This window comes from Mustela nivalis, assembly GCF_964662115.1.
Source record: "Mustela nivalis genome assembly, chromosome: 10".
Classification (NCBI taxonomy): domain Eukaryota; kingdom Metazoa; phylum Chordata; class Mammalia; order Carnivora; family Mustelidae; genus Mustela; species Mustela nivalis.
Genome location: NC_139029.1, coordinates 30,336,455 through 30,354,751, shown reverse-complemented (window position 1 = coordinate 30,354,751; position 18,297 = coordinate 30,336,455). Strand labels below are relative to the sequence as shown.

General features: G+C 57.5%; 2 protein-coding genes across 5 annotated transcripts in view; one reads left to right on the top strand and one right to left on the bottom strand.

Moving 5' to 3' along the window:
- Positions 1-713: 713 nt before the first annotated feature.
- SLFNL1 (schlafen like 1) lies at positions 714-8,717 on the top strand. Of its 3 annotated transcripts, XR_014299877.1 has the most exons (7): positions 714-1,451; positions 3,193-3,663; positions 3,890-4,033; positions 4,611-4,740; positions 5,459-5,596; positions 7,830-7,992; positions 8,138-8,717. XR_014299877.1 is itself a non-coding variant. In XM_082688003.1 (5 exons), exons 1-4 carry the CDS (start codon positions 1,068-1,070, stop codon positions 4,731-4,733), a joined length of 1,122 nt encoding a protein of 373 aa, XP_082544129.1. In that variant the 5' UTR covers positions 714-1,067; the 3' UTR covers positions 4,734-4,740; positions 8,138-8,227. The 3 variants fall into 3 exon arrangements, 2 of the variants coding, with proteins under 2 accessions (XP_082544129.1, XP_082544130.1); XM_082688003.1 differs by lacking the exons at positions 5,459-5,596; positions 7,830-7,992 and having other exon boundaries at positions 8,138-8,227; XM_082688004.1 differs by lacking the exons at positions 5,459-5,596; positions 8,138-8,717 and having other exon boundaries at positions 7,830-7,911.
- The window catches only part of CTPS1 (CTP synthase 1), a 30,826-nt gene continuing 20,426 nt past the window's right edge, over positions 7,898-18,297 (bottom strand). For both annotated transcript variants that reach the window (XM_082688002.1, XM_082688001.1), the window contains exons 10-19: positions 17,416-17,504; positions 16,597-16,691; positions 15,852-15,914; positions 13,853-13,896; positions 12,350-12,446; positions 11,299-11,354; positions 11,102-11,198; positions 10,491-10,635; positions 9,912-10,003; positions 7,898-8,796 (exon numbers count right to left, since the gene is read on the bottom strand). In XM_082688002.1, coding sequence (XP_082544128.1) covers positions 9,919-10,003; positions 10,491-10,635; positions 11,102-11,198; positions 11,299-11,354; positions 12,350-12,446; positions 13,853-13,896; positions 15,852-15,914; positions 16,597-16,691; positions 17,416-17,504 — 771 coding nt within the window. In that variant the 3' untranslated portion in view covers positions 7,898-8,796; positions 9,912-9,918. The remainder of the gene's footprint in view (positions 8,797-9,911; positions 10,004-10,490; positions 10,636-11,101; positions 11,199-11,298; positions 11,355-12,349; positions 12,447-13,852; positions 13,897-15,851; positions 15,915-16,596; positions 16,692-17,415; positions 17,505-18,297) is intronic.

The following is an 18,297-nucleotide window of genomic DNA, read 5'->3' as shown; positions in this document are numbered from 1 at the left end:
GGCTGGCATCTCCCACGCTCCCTCAGCAACCATCAGGATATGAGGGTCACAGGCCTCCCTTTTCCTCCTGTTCCTGCTTGTCCGGAAGGCCCCCACCCCGGCCGCGCTGGTCCCCAGGCCCTGACTATCTCAAGGAGCCAATCTGAAAAGATGCAGGCTGGTGGTCACTGCCCCACAGAGCGGAGGCCGGGTGTGTGGGGGTGAGTGGAGGGGCCGCTGGTTGCCAAGGGCACACAGTCAGGCATGAGGCCCCGGTGGAAGTGGGCGTACTAAAGGGCCCTGGCTTGGCACTTCCTCACTTCTGCTCTCTGGACTCTGTCTAGACCAGACCATGAGCCTCCTCAAATTAGCTGTAGACGTGCGAAGGCCATTTTTCTGGGGGAGGGGCCGAAGCCTTCATCTGTCAGGGGGCCTCTGTTCTAAAACTCTCCGACCCAGCCCTGCCTGGTTCAAAGCCTCCGCTAGGCTTGCACCAGCTCGGACAGGGTGAGAAGCAGCAGCAGAGTGGCCGCTGCCAGTCCTAAGAGCCCTGGGTGACACCTTCCTCACCAAAGATCCCTAAAAAAGGCTTCCCTGGGGCCTGGAGGCAGCAGTCATCTCCGATGGACAGGAAATCCAAAACGTTTCCTCCCACCTGTGGACTGGTCAGGGGGGATGACAGGAGGCCTGAGGCCCAGAAAGGGAAGTGGCAGGGCCCTCAGACCTGAGTCCTGGGCCCCTCTTCCCCTCTTGAGACACATTCCCCTCGATCTTCTCTTCTGTGGAATGGAGGGGCAGGCCCCCAGGCTCTGTTGTCCACCTCAGCACTGACTCCCCTCTTCCCTGTCCTAGGCCTTGGGTTGGTGGCAGGCGCCTTCGGCTGGCCCTCTACTCTCCCTCCCTCTCTCTGGCCCTGCCCAGCCCCTGCCCATCTGTGAACCTCCCAGAAGCCTCAGCACCCCCTGAGCCCCCTGGGAGGCCCCGGGAGGAACAGCCAGCCGTGAGAACTCCCAGAATCCCTTCTGAGGGAGACCTCTCCAGAGACCCCCAGGAAGAGATCCCGACAAACCCAGGTGCAAGAGCCCCTCATGGAGCCCCCCATGGAGCCCCCAGGCAAGCAGCCCCCGCAAGAGAGCCCACCCGAGGACTCAGCCCCTGAGACCACCCCCAGCGCGCACATTCTCTACGTGGACCACCTGAACCCCCAGTTCTCGGTGCCCGTGCTTGCCTGCCTGCTTCGGGACACGCTGGAGCGGCTGGAGCTGCCGGTGGCACGCGAGCACATCGAGGTGGTGAGGCGCCCACGGAAGGCCTACGCGCTGGTGCAGGTGATGGCCCATGAGGCCACTCTGGCCGCCCTCCCCTGGCGCCTGCAAGCGGCCCTGGAGGAGCACCAGATCCCCAAGGAGCTGGTGGCCCGCGGGAAGGAGCTGGTGCTGGGTGAGGGCCCAGGGCCCTCGAGCGGCAAGGAGGTAAGTGAGACTGGCCCGGAGCACCCCGGCCAGTGAGCCCCAGAGCCTCGGGGAGCGGGAGCGGGATAAGCCTGGGCCAGGATGGCCTGTGCTGGGGGTGCAGGACAGGGGCAGAGGTGTGTGTCTGAGGGCTCCGGAACAGATGGGCAGACTGGCCGGCAGCTGCTGACTGCTGTCCGCTCACTGCCAGAAGCAGCTGCCGCTTATGGTTTGCCTGCAGCCTGGAAGCTCAGGAAGAAAGGCCAAAGTGTGGGGCCTCCTCCCTGGGTCCTTCTGAATCCCATCCTCCGGGTCTGGGCCAGCCGGGGCCTTTCCTCCTTGGCCCCCCTCATTCCTGCAGTTGACAACATCAGTGTCCACTCCGGGCCAGGCAGCAAAGTGGAGAGCAAAGGCTTGGCCCTGCCCTTGGGGGGTCCTGCTCTCTGGGCAGAGCCAGGCACAGCCAGTCACTAAGCTGTGGGCTGCAGGGACAACCGCACAGAAGAGCTGAAATCCCAGCTGGGATTTAGGGAGTGGAAGGATGTTCTAGGCAGGGGGACATGGTGAGGGGGATGATGGGCCATCTGCAGAAGGTCAAGCCATTTGGGGCCCCTGGAGTTCCAGCTGAAGGCTGCTGAGGAGCTAAGGAAAAAAGCTGGGCCAGAGGGCAGGGTCCAGGCCCCCAAGGGCCGCAAGACCAAAGCAGAGCAGGGAGGGTATTGTGCGGGGGTGGGGGGCAGTGTGGTGGCCTCCCTGGGGGATGGGAGAGAGCACCAACTCACTGCGGCTATGGTTGGGCCCTCGGTGAGACAGGTGGTCTTGGTTTTCCTTTTCTTTTGGGATGAAAACTCTGTGGTGTTTAAATTGTTGCAGAACTGAGCAGCTCTGTGACTGACATTTAGAGACCTGTGAGCCTGACTTCATGTTTGTGTGACGATTTCCTCATGTTTCTGATAAACTGTCTTCTCTGGGAGGCATGGGGCTCTTAGGGATGGGCCCCTCGCCACTGTGCCTCAGCCCCCATGGCACCCCCAGCCCCCACAGTGCCCCCAGCTGCAGAAGCCACTGCTGGAGACGGGGAGGCAGCAAGGAGCCTGGGACAGCCGCAGAAAGCCCAGTAAAGGGGGGAGTGCGAGTCATCCTGTCTCCAGGGTCAGCGAGGAGTGTGGATGGGATGGGAGGAGCCTGGAGATGGGGAGGCAGATGAGGACCCCATGGCCCCGAGTCTGCTCATGCGCAAAGCCCAGCAACAGAGCAGAAGCCATGGAAGGGGTCTCAGGAGGGCTGGAAGAGGGCTGAGATTCAGGAGGACTTGTCAGTGGTCTAGAAAGCGACAGGCAGGCGTTTCAGGGAGACCAGGAATGGCATGGGTTTCTGGAATAACGCCTCATGATTCAGAGACCTGTCACGGGCAACCTCAGGTGCTGAGATACCTCTTGTGAGCTGGCCCCGGGACTCAGAGGCCTGTCTGTAACTAAAAGGGAAGACATTGGCCACAGCAGCTCCAGCTCCCAGCTCGGGGAAGGAGAGCGAAGTCAGACCCGCCATGCTTCCCACCACCGGGCAGGAGGGAGCAGTGGCGGTTGAAAGCCCTTGGCTCGGCGGGTTTACCGCACTGGCCCAGGACTATGGGCAGAATTAGGCCCCTCCCCTGGGCGGGGCATCGGGGTGCCTGAGTGTGTGGGCCCCAGGCGGAAGGAGGTGTCCTGTCCCTCTCCATGCCAGGCTCAGGGCTTCTGACTCTCGGTCCCCGTCCCGGCAGGAGGAGGACAGCGGCCCAAGTCCCCGCTCCTACCCCAGCCCCGCCCACAGCACCCCAACGCGGGCCCGGAAGGGGTCCCGGGGCCAGCCCCACGGCACGCGCTCCGACAGCGCCATCGTGCGCCAGGAGATCGAGGGTCAGGAGCGCCTCTTCCAGGGCGCCTTCCTGGGCAATGAGACGCGCAGCGTGGAGTTCAAGCGCGGGGGCGGCGAGTACCTGAGCCTGGCCTTCAAGCACCACCTGCGGCGCTACGTGTGCGCCTTCCTCAACAGCGAGGGCGGCAGCCTGTTCGTGGGCGTCGAGGACAGCGGCCTGGTGCAGGGCGTCCGCTGCGGCCACCGCGACGAGGACCGCGTGCGCCTGCTAGTGGACTCCATCCTGCAGGGCTTCCAGCCCCAGGTCTTCCCCGACGCCTACACGCTCTCCTTCATCCCCGTGGTCAGCGCCTCGGCCGGCAGCACGCCCCTCAAGGTGAGCCGCCGCCCAGACGGTCTCGGATCTGTCTGGTCCCCGGCGCTCAGCGAGGGACGGCCAGCCGCTCCTCAGCCGAGCAGGGATGGGGGGGCGGGGGTAGGGGCACTGGGGGGAGCTCTCCGAGGAGAGGCGGGAAGCCCCCTCGCCAGGCTGCCCCCTGGAGTGAGTGACTTGGGATGTGGGGGCCATGGTGCCTGCCAGAGCCGCTGTCGCCCTTACCAAGGTGATCCGCCTGAGCGTGCACGCCCCCAAGGCCCAGGCGGAGCCGCAGCTCTATGAGACCGACCAGGGGGAGGTGTTCCTGCGGCGGGACGGGAGCATCCAGGGCCCGCTGTCTGGCCACGCCATCCAGGAGTGGTGCAGGCAGGTGAGTGCCCGGGGCGGGGGCCACTCACTGCGCGGTCGGGGGCATGCCATCAGCTCCCCACCCCACCACGCCCCCCCCCCCCCCCGCTGTACTCCATCACCGGCGAGAACACCCCCGCGGCTGTGTGTCCGCCCCCACCCCCACGCAGCTGGGGGACTGGGAGAAGACTGTATGGAGAAGGTTGAAGACTTTGAGGGGAGCCCCTTACGATGCGGAGGCGGTTAGCGCTAGACACGGTCCCAAGAAAAAGCCTCCTCCAGAGAGGCAGCGGCCAACCCGGGTCTGACCCGGAACTCGAAGAGGCGGCAGAGGATGGGTCAGCCTGGGCTCTGGGATGCAGGCGGGCCTCAGGTCAGTCGGCTTCCCTCAAGACCCGGAGCTGACTGACTTGTCAGGGGTGGCCACACAGCCGGGGGCCTGGCTCCCATTGGCCTCGAGTAGCCCCCTTTCCCCAGGCCATCCTGCGTCTAGTTCTTCTCGGTGGATTGGACCCCAGGGGGAGGGGGCGTGACTCCGGGCAGAGGGGCGCGGCCCCAGGCGGCCCCAGCGTGGACCTCTGCCTCTGTGGCCCCCGCAGAAGTGGGCGGCCGAGCTGAGCAAGCTGGAGCAGAGACTGAAGGCGCTGACGTCGGAGAAGGAGCAGCTCCAGCAGCAGCTGCAGCAGCGCACGCCGGTCTCCTGCACCTGCTGCGTCCTGTGAGCACCCGGTGAGTGCGCAGGCCTGAGGGCTGGCTCCACCCGGCAAACACGGGACCTGCCTCTTTTTGAGCCCAAGGTGTCCCTTCAGAGCAGTGTGGGCTGCTAGGAGGAGGCAGATGCGAGCAGCACATCCGTCCTCGCTTCTTCAACAACTGCTAGTGTGCGGGCTTCGATCCCGAGCAGGCCCCGGTCTATGGAGCTGAGAAACGGCTCTTAGCCTGATCCCCCAGGAACCTTACTTCCAGAAAGAACTGGTAAAAGCTCGGCCAGAGCCCTCCTAGGGCCGAGCTGTCAGGACTGCCCTACTTCCTCAGATGCACATTTTGCCCAGGCTGGGGTCTCTGACCCAGCAGCGAGACAGGCCAGAGAGGAATGTGTTCTCTTGGGAAAGCGCTTCTGCAGATGGCCAGACACACTCAGGTCACTGTGGCTATGGGGCAGACAGGCCACCACTCTGCAAAACCCACCCTGGGCTTGCGGGAATTTATGATTGTCAATAAATTACATGCACCTGGGGCAAGGAGTGTTCTTTCTAGGCCTCTCGGTCAGCCAGCTGGATGCAGTTGAGTCCTGAGTCCCATGCCCAGCCCATCTTTCTGTACAGGAGGCTGAGCCAGCCAGAGGTTCCTCCCACCCAGAGCTGTGGGGCCCAGACAGTTGCAATCTGTTCTAGTTCGGCCTTAAAGACCAGGTCCCTTGGGGGCAAACTGCTACCTTTTTGTTCAGTTCTTTGTCTAGGAGACAGTGAAATGGACAGGAAATGGACAGTGAAATGGACATCATCACCCTGACACCATGTCTCCCCAGCACCCACCAGCACCTGCACAGGGTGTGACCTCCAGCCCAAGCACCCTGCAGCCACTGGTGAGGACTTCTACTCTGGCCATTCCCCTCACCTCTACCAGCAGAAACAGACACACTCGAGCCAGTGTCTGATCATGCCATGCTGGGCTCAAAGCCCTGCAAGAGCTCCCCATTTCATCAGTGGCAAATTCCAAACAGCAGCCTACACAGTTCTGCACAACCTGGCCCATCTGACCTCAGCCCCTTCTGCCCCTTGAGTGGGTGTGCCCCGCTATAGTGACCCTTTGTCTCCTGGACACACCTGCTGCAGGGCCTTTGCACTGGTTGCTTCCCTACCTGGAAGGCGGCTCCCCCAGAGCTGCAGGATGGTTTCTTCTGGGCTCCACCTCTGTGTGGAGGGGATAGTCAGTTCTCTACCCGCCCTACTGCACATAACACCTCCCTCCCCTAATTTCCTGCTTCCAGCCTTGCCACACTCCATAGCTTTCCTTGCTGTCCCCTCCCCGCAGTAGAATGCACCCTTCCAGGGGTAGGGATTTGGGTCTATTTTGCTCATTGCTGACATTCAGAACCTAAAACATGACTGGCAGGTCATAGATACCCAACAGCTAACTGCTAGAGAAACAAGCAGGGACACTCAGCTTCAGGTCTGAGCCACTAGAAAACCATGGAACCTGGTCAAATGGGGCTTTTCCCTGGAGGGTCCACAACACACCTGCGCAGACCTACTCTCCCTCGTTGGTCTAGAGGTCCTTGGCCATATCCATGGAGTAGATGGAGCAGCTCCAGCCCCACAGCCCCTGGTTCGTCAGCCAAGAGACCCCACCTGTGTGTCTCAGCTGCTCCGCGACTTGCTCATCCCACTTACCCACAAGCTAATCAGGGCAGCCTGTCTCATGACACGCTACCTACCAAAGTCCTGCTCCTCGTCCACTGGGCTCCTCAGTCACCCAAACATAGGGCCCGAACCAAGTTTTCAGAGGCTCCGTGAGAACCGCACAGAGGATGTGTTGCTGAGGAGGTCAGAGGGGGGCCAATTGTGGGCAATTTCCATGTGCCCAGCACAGGCCAGACGCTGGTCTGGGCAGTATAGTCCTCGGAAGTGCCCTTCCTGGGACACAGCTGATGGCGACAAAGAGCAGCCGTGTTGCTGAGCTGCTCCAGGCTGCTAAGCCTGGCCCGGACCAGCTGGCTTGAAGGGCTCCAGGCCCCCTGCCACAGCCCTGTGGGGGCAGGGCCGCTCAGGCTCCACCAGCCCAGGAGAGCCAGCAGGGTCCCTTCTCCACAAGGTCATCCAAGTGGCCAGCACTGAGCAACAGGTCAGCTGAGGCCACGGGGCATCCGCAAACCATCCCACACACAACCAAGTCCTCACTGTTGTAGAGAGCACTGCTGTCCCCCTCCTCAGTGCCCGCAGTTTGGGGATGGCTCATACAGAAACGATTCAGACTGTGTGACCAGCCAGGAACAGTCGTTAGAACCCACCCCATTAGCCGCATTCCAGGTAGCAAGACAGGCATGAAGAGGCCTGCGAGGGACCCATTTTACTTCAGTCCATGAGAAGCAGAGACAAAGGGGGCTCGCTCGTTCTTGCTGGGTCAGGGCGGGCACCCCAGCTTCTGGGCCCCAGTGCGGATGGCGGCCTTGAGCCACGAGCACGGGCACACAGGGAAGCCCACTTCTTCTCCGGATCCCCCTCACAAGGAAGCTGGGCTAAATGCTGAGAAAGAAACATTTTTCTCCCCTCCCTGGTTTCTCAAATGTCCATGAGGAAAGGCAGTTGACCATGGACAGACAACCCAGCCTGAGCCTCCACCTTGGACTGAACGGAGCTGGCTCACGAGGAGGCGAGCTTGGCAGCCGGAGGGTGGGTGTCCACGGCAGCAATGGGCCCCTCACTCTGGGGAGAAAGCCCTCGGGATGCTGCCGTGGACCCCTCGACACACAAGGCTGGGAGATGAGAGGACCAGCAGTGGAGAAAGTGGTCCTGCTGGTTGACAGCGGTTGGTCTGCCACTCCTGGGTCACATGTCTGAGGGGCCACATCCATGGCCAGCAGAGGGAGGGACCCCCGTGAATAACACGCGCCGCCCCCCCACCTCCCAAGACCAAGCAGCCCCCATGCTTCTTTGCATCTGTATATGTTGGGAATCTGAATTTGAAGCATCCAGGGGGAAATTCTGGTTTCCCACAAAAAAGAAAGGCTCCTCTCAGGTTCTGTGCAGACGATCAGCTCATGCACTTAAGGCTGTCCCACCAAGGACAGCCGGGTGCTGGCCACTGAGGTGACGCAGGCACGTCCCGGACCACACGGATATTGCCCACCCGGCTGCGACATCAAGAGCATGACACACAGAGCATATCTCGTTCTGCGTTATTTATTTCTTAAGTTAGAGGATACACGGAGTCTCGGCCAGAGGAGAGCAGGTCCAGGGCAGTGCCTGCGGTGACACCACGGTAAGAAAATAGCTTTTCAGGTTGCATTTCAACTGCAGTAACACCATTCTAGAAGGACACACTGGCCTCGAGCAAAGCGGTCTGTATAGCAGAGGCTTCGAGAGGCAGTTTCCCCAAAAGATTCTTTGTTCTTTTTTTTTTAAAGCAACCCCTTGATACAAGGAGTACTTCCCAGCCCGGGGAGGGACGCGTGGCTGAAGACAGGCATTCTGAAACCACACCGCAAAGGGACAGAATAGTCACCATTCACGGACACCAAAAGAACCATTCCCTTTGGCCACCACATCCCCACCGCCTGTGGGCAGCGAGGGGCCCTGGGGAGTGGACCCCCGTGCTGAGGCTGCTGCTGGTCTCACCACTCCTGGTGGCAGGCAGTGCCCTCGGGTTCCCAGCACCAAGCGTCGCCGGCACTCACTAACACGACCCCTCCTCGCATGTGGTCCATGGGGCACATGTCCTCCAGGAGGAGCGATGGGCTGCACGCTTGAATCCACGATGACAGGAGGTAGTTGGAGATGACCGACAGGCGCTCCCCCGGCGTGTGCATCCCCCACCCCCGCCCACAGGCCCCCCTCCCTGGCATGGTGCCACGGGGACCACGTGGGGTGTCGACACAGGGCGGCACCGGGTAGGGGCCAGCACACGGGATGGGACATGTGAGTCACAAAGTCTTCCAGATACCTTTCCCCCATAATAAAATAATCTTAATAAAAACATAATTTAAAGGAAGTGTCAAAAGCTGAGTGTAAAATCAAAGCTGTAAACTCTCAAAGTCCGAAGGCTCTCCTGAAGAGTCACAGGTGCCTGTTTAGGAAAAGCAAACAACACGGAGCAGTTACAGGAGGTATAGGCAAGTGAGTGTGTAGTCGGCTGCGACCATAAACGAGGCCACTTTCCTGGGAACACCAGCAAGAGGACCTGAATAGGATTAGAAGCTAACTTTGTAGCTCCTGCACAATCCTACACTTTCCAGACCAAACAAGGCCTCTTCCCCCACCCTGTTGTCAGTGCACCCAGCGTCCTCACAGGGCTCCCAGCAGGGTGAGACTTCAGACTTCACCAACTACCCGGGCCGATGAGAACGTTTGCTTTCTCTTCCGGGCGCTTACTCAGACTAGGAGGCAGCCAGCCAGCAGCAACAGGAGAGACGGAGGAGGGCATCCGTGCCCACACACCGCCACGGCCCTCCTCCAGACGGGAACCCACATCTCCCACCAGCCTGCTGGGGCCCCCGCCTATGGGATCACACCACATCCCCGGGTCTCCTTTTGGACCCCAAAGATTGGACCCCCCCCACCCTCTCTCTCGACACTGGCATTAGCAGGAGGTGAATACAGTTCACTCAGTGATCACAGTCCTACTGAATGTCATTTATGTCAGCGCCCGCAGCCCTGCGCCGCGTCATAACATACAAACATTATTACTGTCAAGACATTCCAAGTTTGCCTGAGAACTGTTTGGAATTTAGGGGATTTCCAGAATAAACAGCAATCAACACAAGAGTTGTGCATTGTGTCAGTTTTAAAGCACTTTCTGATGAAAGCCTGCGTTTCTGCAAATGTGACCATTTTGTCACACCGGTCACCTTCAAGATCTCAAGTTTATGGCTGCATGAGATAACAGGGTCTGAGAGCCCAGCTCCCCCAGAGGCAGTAGGACTGGCTCCGGAATGTCACAATCGGTGACAAGACAACTGCCCCGTGGCTGGTATCCCCTGCGTCCCGTACTGGAGGTCCCGAGGCTTGGGGACACCGATGTAACTCAGGGCCCTGTCCACTGGGGGCCACACTGACCTTACCACTTACACACTCCGGCACATAAAATCCTCACCATCAGACTTCCCTGCTATCTTACAATGCTAGTGTAATTGCCATTAAAACATACGAACAAAAATACTAGAACCGAGAAATGCCACTTACATTCCCATCAGTCGTGATTTATTGATGGGAACTTCAGTTCGGTGATTTCAGAGTCCGGGGAGCTGCTTCCACTCCTGTCACTGTAGGTGTCCCTGTGGAATTCGGATGCTTTATACATGGTCTCCCACCACAGACCCATTTTCCTTCTCTGTGTTCCTAGCCACCATCACCACAGGACCCTTGTCCGCACACAGCAGGAACATGAGAAGCTATCCTGCCTTATGAACTGAGCACAGAGCCCTAGAGGGATTTTCTTCTTCCAGTTAGAAAGGATATAGGTTCGCTTTATACTTCACTCCTAGAACTCTAACCCCCAGCGCCCAGTGAGGAGCTGGCTCCACAGAGGAAGGCAGCAGCGAGGCAGGGACACACTGGGCCTGTGACCACCAGCGCCCCACAGACCCAGGGCCCCACTGTCACATACGAGCCCAGGGTCAGGTGCTACAGTGAGGGCTCAGCCCCCACACTGGGGAAGGTCCTGGCGGCACACAGGCAGCCCGAGGGGACCCCAGAGAGGAGCGCATGCCCACTGCGATGAGCCAGGGGGCTCCCCGACGGACTAGAGAGGAGTGACCGCACCTGGGCGAGAGCCTGCAGCCCTTCTGGAGGTAATGCGGGAGCCTCCCCACGGAGGCCAGCAGGAGGCCAAAGTACGGAGGCGAAGGCTTGATGGGCCTGGACAGGAACTCAGGGTGGTACTGAACCCCAACAAAAAAGGGATGGTCTGAAACAGAAACAAAAAGCAGTACTTTGGTCATATGCATAAAATAAAGAAGAGCAAACCCTGTCAGGTGTTTCATGTTTCCATAAATCCTAAAATTCTCTCAAAATAGCATCTTAACCAGAACCCAGGTTAAGGCAGCCCCAAAGCTAGGGGGAGGAGATGCCCTTGCCCTGCAAGCTGTCACCCAGCTAGCTGACGGGGCCTCCTCCAGGGTTCCCGCCTGGCCAGCCCTGCTCCCCAGCTTCCCCAGATCAGAAACAGGGCTCAAAGCCCAAGGGCGAGCCCTCATTCTGGAAAATGAGGACCAAGGCCAGAAGGGCAGCGCTGCCCGCAGGAAGAAGGGCTCCCAGAGCTCCAGGTTCCTGTTCCCCAAGAGCACCCCCAGCAGGGCAGGGATGCTTCCTCCGGCCACCAGGTCAACGCTCCCAGCCGCCCCCCTGGACCCCCACAGATGCCCTGCGCTCACCCTCCAGCTCCACGATCTCCATCCTCTCGCCCCCAACGTCCTGGCCAACGAACTTCAGGCCCTGCTCCTCCAAACACTTCTTTAGGACTGGATTCACCTGCGGACACGCCAAGAATAAGGCAGCTGACCTCCCAGCTTGCTGCGGTTCCAGAGTCACCAGGAGACAGGGTGAAAGGTCACTGAGCTCAACTCCTCACCTCAAACCTGTGGCGGTGTCTCTCTTCCAGGTAATCTGGATCTCCATAGAGTTTCCCTGGCAAAAGAAAGCAGACTGATGCAAAGAATTCTGATTGCTTCCCAGTGTACTGTCCAGTGCCGACGCGGCCCGCCCCCCTGAGGGCAAGCTCTGGGTTCTCCTGCCAACCAGGGCCACTGGCAGCAGCAGCATAGCACAGACTCGTTCCTGGGCTCTGAGTTTTCTGACCATGCCAGGGAGACCGTCACAGAGACAGATGTTTCCATCCCATGCCCCGCCCCCCAGCACACAATTACTGCAGTACAAAGCACTTTCCACTGGAAACTGCCCTGGAAAACCCACCAGGACACACAGAACAGGTGAACGGAAAAGGACACTTGAAGAGCTAGGGAGCTGGCCCACAGTGGGGAGCCGTGCAGTTAAGTCACGGTCAGCAGAGCGTGCCGCGGCCCCCACGCTGCCAGGGGAGGGGGGCCCCCAAGTCCACAGAATACAGAGCTGGGAGCACTGCACGGTCACCTACTCAACTGACTCAAACAACGAGACACGAGGGGCCCCCACTTCTACAAAGAATTTTTCCCGGTGCAAGAGAATGAGACTGACCGCAATCATTCTCCTCCGGATTTTCCTGCCCCAACTTTCTCTAAATCTGCAGTACCTATTAGTACCTTCAGAGTAAAACCTATCTAGGTTGGGCCGCACAAAACTGCCTTCCTGGGGACAGTGCCGACACTGGCAGTCTAATCTAGTTCACCCGAGCGGCCTAGGGAAAGGCCAGGCTGCAGGAGACTGCATGTCCTGGCTCCTCCCAGGGAGCCACCCACCCCCGAGACCCCCGGGCCCCCCCGCCACTGACTACACAGAGCCACACTGCTTCTTGGGCTATCCTGGCGCATCCTGAAAGAACGTGAGCAGGAAGGGGGAAAGAACTTGAAAGCAAGAACGAAACCCAAAAGGCCAGCCCGGCTCTTCGGAGCCCCAGGAGTAGCCCAGGATGGGCTTCCAGACAAGCCGTGCTGTGCCGCTGGGGGGCCGGAAGCTGCAGCTCTTACTCATGACGGAGTTCTTGGTCTGGAACAGGGTTCTTCTCTTGCCCAGCCTCATGGTTCCGCCCATCTGCCCAGGGTTGTGTTCCGGCATGTCTATGACCTGGAGGTGTTGGAAAACAAGCACGCGCTACCACACGCTGCGTCCGTTAGCAGAAGGATCGCCAGCGCTGCGGGACGAGGGCCCGTGAGAAGCTCTAACCCTGGCCATTGCTCAGAGGGGATGGTCACCACTGAGTAACGGCCTTCCTCTTGTCATTGAGAGCCCGTGCTGGGTAGGGCCTCGAGCCCTCGCCTTTGGCCGGTCATCCTGAGCTGCGGGAACAGCTGCCCCCAGCACTCTGGATCACGAGGGCTGCCAGACCCCAGCACGTTCTGGAGACTGACATAGCAGCGTGGATGCGAGACGGGAAAGGCCATGACGTATCTCCCCCGCCCCGGACTGAGGGGCTGCTCAAAGGAAATGGATGCTTCTCAGGGTTTTCCTGGTGCATGTGTGGGCGGCAGAGAGGCAGAGGCCCTGAGCCACGAGAGCCCAGCGCACCGCTCAGTCCCTGGCTCCTCTGAGCACCTCCTGGCCTCAAGGACCGTCTCAGGCCCTGCTTTCCCACCACCGAGAGGAGGCGCCCCTCCAACCCTTCACTCCTCTCCTTCTGAGCAAAGTTCAGTTTCAAGTCAACAAGCATACACTGATGCTGTTCAAATGCCCTGGGATCAAGAGCTGGGTCCACCCTGTTTATCAAAGCGTCTCTGGTATCGAGAACAGACCTGTAACACCCCGGCAGGAGAGCTGAAGATGTATAAAGGCGCCCTGCCTCCCCAGGAGTCACATTCCTCTGACAGGAGACACCACACGAGGGACATGGGCCTCCACAAGCTTTGGTTACTATTAAACACGTTCGTTCAACACCCATGTTCCACGGGTCCTGAAGAACAAGCCCATGTCCCCGGGGTGTCGGGGAGGAAATGAACGCGCATCCGTAAAGGGGTAGGACAGCACGTGGTGCGCAGCAGGGGCTGTCAGTGTTTCCTGTCAGCAGTGGGACGGCGCTCCTGGGGACTGAGGGGAGCGCGGAGAGAGAATGATGCTAAGCGGGAACCACCCTGGCTGGCTGGGGTGAGGCCTGTCTTAAACATTTTCTGTTGCAAACTGGGAAGAGAAGGGAGAAGTTACACAATGAAAAATAAAAGTTCTTCCCATGGGGCGCCTGGTGGCTCAGTGGATTAAACCTTTGCCTTTGGCTCAGGTCATGATCTCAGGGTCCTGGGATGGAGCCCCACATCAGCCTTTCTGTTCAGTGGGGAGCCTGCTTCCCCCTCATTCTGCCTGCTGCTCTGCCTACTTGTGATCTTTCTCTCTCTGTCAAATAAAATAAATAGTCTTTAAAAAAAAAAAAGTTCTTCCCATGCAGTGGGTCTGAGGGACCCGTGGACAGACCCAGTGGTCTTCCTGAGTCCAAGCCCTGAGCGCCCTTCTCAGCCCTGGGAAGGCTCCAACACTGGACTCACCACAGGATGGTTGGTCTTAGGGTCAAACTCTGTAGAATTGGCATCTGAAAAATGGAAATACCTACGTTAAAAAAATAGTTACAAACAACACTGATTATTTTCAAGTGTCGTCGTTCTTAGGCTCTTAATTACAATTTCCCTCCCCAGTTCAAAGTGACCGTTCAGTGATTCAAACAAAAACCAGGAGTCACATTAATACGAGGTACTCGGTGCACACACACGGCTGAGTGTTTTCCACGTGCGAGCACCAGGAAGCCAAGCCATGGAAAATGGGGGAATTGAAACCAGGGGCACCACCTCATCTTTAGCTCGATACTGCCTCCTCATGACAGCTCACACGCTGCTACCTCAACTCCCCCTTTCTTGCTTCAGAGTGTCTCTCCAGGACGGGCGACACATTGCTCTCATCCTTGGCATCTTCTGTATCATCTCGCCCAACCGCTTTGCACAGCAGCTAAGTCAGGAATTCACTGATCTGAAGACCCGAACAGCCTTCCTCTCGCTCACTGCACGGATGGTCTAGCCATAAGCAAAACCACTGAAGACCAAAAGGCAAAGAACCCTGTTCCTGGTACCATCCGGCTCCCTATGCGTGACAGGCCTGGTACCTTCCCTCCTGGGCCTGACCAGAGCCAGGTCCCAGCTGAAGGCAGACTCGTCGCCAGGTCACCCACCCACCTGGGGACCCCATCGGGTGACGGGTAGTGGCTGGGAGAGGGTCCAGGGTGCCCAGAGGGCCAGCTCCAGGGTCACGGGCAGCTAGGACAGTGCCTGGCAGGGCTCAGGGGCCAAAACTAAAGGGCATGCGGCCCACAGAGCAGCTTGAGTGCTGAGTGGGAGGTGAGTGGGTGAGTGAGTAGGAGGCGACCTCTCAGAAACACGTCCAAGGAGCCCAGCCCTAACAGTAAGCTGGCCATGGGAGGGCCACTTGTCCCTCACGGAGCCAGGCTGCTTTCACATGCCTCAGGATGCTCGGCTTCTTCTTCCTACAACTTCTGAGGTCTTCTTGAAAACGTGAGGTTTGTCAGCTGGGCTACAGAGTCGAGAGGGGCTGTGTGGGCTCTGCCATCAGGGGTCCCAGGGAGCCTCGCCCCCGCCATTGCACTGTGCGCTCCCCTCCCCCACCAGCTGTGCAGGCCTCGGGACACGAGCAAGCTTGTTAAGTGTCCGCACACTGGGCCTGTCATTCTGGGAGGTCGCCCTGCTGTGAGACACCTCGGCTGAAGTAGTGAATGATGAGCCTTGCTCCAGGGAGAGAACCATCTCAATGTCCCTGCTGGGCAGAGCTGAACGCACAGCAGGGAGATCTGATACACCACAGGGAGCAGAAAGCCAGCCAGCCGGGTCCACTCACCCCACAGCACTCCCAGACGTGGTAAAACCCTGCTGGGAGCCACAGAGTGTCCAGGTAGTCTGGACAGCGAGGCACGGAGAATTTCCTACTGGCCAGGCGCCAGGCACTGGGACTATTTACAAGCATAATTTCATTCGATTCTCATAACCAGGAGAAGCAGGTACCAGCATCACCCCATTTTATAGAAGAAACAGAAGCCAAGAAAGGCTAAGTAATTTATCTAAAATAACCCACAATAAGGGAGGGTCAGAAGTTAAGCCCAGGTCTGACAGGCTCCAGGGCCCAAGCTCATAGGAACAGCCCAAGCTCATAGGACCTCAGGCCAGAGTTTCCTTGCTCGGCACCAGCTGAGGGATGGTGGCTACGGGGTTGGGAATGCGGGCATCCCCGAACCCGGAGATGCAGGGACGGAGAACCAGGAAGCCTGGCCAGCTGTGACTCCTCGTTCCTGCCATTGGCGCGGCTCGGAGGAGCTGTGCTTTCCCTTTGTGCACACGGCACTCCCCCCTGCTGTGCCCCCACAAGGTACCAAGAAGCCAGGCCTGGCCTTCTCCGGGGCCTCCCATCACCCAGGGGGCGCCAGGCTCCACGCCCTCCAGAAACACTTCAGCAAGAATTGTAACAAGGTTTATAATGAACACTTACCTTGCCAGCCCAGCACATTTCTTGAAAATTCAACCACTGCCAACTGCATTCCTAGGCACACACCTTGCAGGTGGAAGGGAAAACACAAAGGAAGCTCCATTGAAGAAGCAGCTTCTACATTTCGCACCAGCCTGCCCTCACTCCGTGTCCCGTTTGCCCACAGAACAACAATCACAAACTCTCCTACTTTCCCTGTTACCAACAAGCACCCCCTGCTGTGTTTTATCTGTTATCAGCTTTCAAAAACTGGGTCTTTCAAAAAAGTCCTCATATGAAGGGTCCAAGTTTTGGAAGCTACTCAATTTTAGAAATACGCAGTAGCGTATTCATACTTAAAAATTCATGTTTTCCTATCCTCTCTCATTAAGTTTCCATTTACAAATGATCAAGCTGAAAATTACTAAAATTTGCAGCTCCAGGAAGCATCCAAAATCACGAGCCAATGTGAAGTGAGGGTGTGAAACTCAGCGTCAGGTGTCCTGCCGAACAGCTGGGTCCAGCAAAAGGACCAAATTTCCTGATTGCTTTTCATTCTCCCCAAATTCCACAGCATCTACATGTGGATGTATACGCTCTTAAACTTTTCACACTAAGAAAGTCTGAATTTCTCCCCAAACAGAACCAAAGCGACTTCTACTTGAGCTGCTATCTAGAAAGACAGCATCTGCGCTTGGTTCCAGTGACCTCCCTGTTTTACTCGCAGGCTCCCACGCGGCCCTTTTTCTTGCTCTTTCCTACTCCTTACCCAAAAATGGCTTCTTCTGTTTCCGAGCCCAGGCGATGGCTTGGATTTTTCCTTCTGTCCCCCGAACACCAAATCCCCCTGGAACCAGCACTCCGCTGTCCAAGAGAACACAGCACATGGGGATTGACCCTTCCCACCAGCCCAAGACACTGATGCCACAAAGTCACTCCCTCTATATTTTGCTACTGGGACTATGACGGTGACTTGGGAGACTGCCGCTGAGCTGTCTGTAAACACTGTGGGCTCAGAAAATGTGCACTAAATGCTTACAAGGGAAAAAAAAAAAGATGGCACACATGGGTTCTTTCATCATTTTTAACATATGTTAACATAAATGCAACTTCTTACTTCTTGGCTTAAAGAGCTCCCTTGCATGGGCAGGGAGCCTCTCCCTGACAGTGTCCGCCGAGCAGGGGCCTCGGTCATAGTTGTAGGGCTCTAGAACATCCCACTGCTCCAGAGAGCTGGAGTTGCCTGCTGATTGTTTACTATTACAAAGAACAGCTGCCAAAAACCAAGAGAGACTCTGCGGACGGGTCCTCATCAAACGTTCCGGAAGAGAATCTTTAAATAAGCCTCATCCGTCGATGCAGGCAGCAAGCGTCCGTGAAATCAGAACGTGTTTTCTTTAAATTCAACTATATTGATAAGCTGTATTTTTGTAAGGCTTAAATCTTACAGACTGTAGCCTTTCAACAATTAAAAGATCTTTAAAAAGCAGATTGCCAGCTACAAGCCCGAGAGCACAGGGCTCTGCTCAGTAAAGCCTCCCCCAACCACCGAAACCCCCGGAAACCCAAGGCCGAGGGCCCTACTCACTGAGCGCTACACAGCTTCTGCCAGGCTTCGTGGTAGCGCACGGGCTCCTCCTGCAACGTGCTCGGCTCCAAGTCCGTGGAATCTATGTACTGGGGACCATTCGGGTGGGGGAGACAAGAAACAGTCCATGACTCCAGAGCCACATTCTTCCTAATTCCTAAATGATACTATCAATGTCCCATCTTTCTTCACTTAAAAGTTTTAGGGGCTCAGATGGTTAAGCATCTGCCTTTGGCTCATGTCATGATCCTAGGGTCCTGGGATCAAGTCCCAAGTCTGGCTCTCTGCTCCAAGGGGAGCCTGCTTCCGCCTCTGCCCTTCCTCCCCACTGCTTGTGTGCACGCACATGCACTGGCTCTCTCTGATAATAAAATCTTTAAAAAAATAAAAAATAAAGTTTCAAAATTATAATCTTCATATATTTAAACCCAAGAGTTTAAAAATAAACTTTAAATTCTTTCTTATAGGCATGTCTGGGTGGCTCAGTCAGTCAGTCTGCTGCCTTTGGCTCAGGTCAGGATCCCAGGGTCCTGGGATCAAGTCCCGCATCGGGCACTTGCTCAGCAGGGAGCCTGCTTCTCCCTCTGCCTCTGCCTACTTGTGCACGCGCAAGCAAATAAATAAATAAATAAATAAAAATATTTAAACGTGAATAAGTAAATAAATAAATTCTTTCTTATATTTTAAAATACAAGTGTTGCCCTCAAAAATCATTGGCTTCCCCAATATGGCTCTCTACTGGCTCTACCCTCAGCCTGCTGGAATCCAAAGTGTTCTCTCTGGGGCCCCTGGGTGGCTCAGCTGGTTAAGTGTCTGCCCAGGGTCCTGGGATTGAGCCCCGAATCGGGTTCCCTCATCAGCAGGGAGCCTGCTTCACCCTCT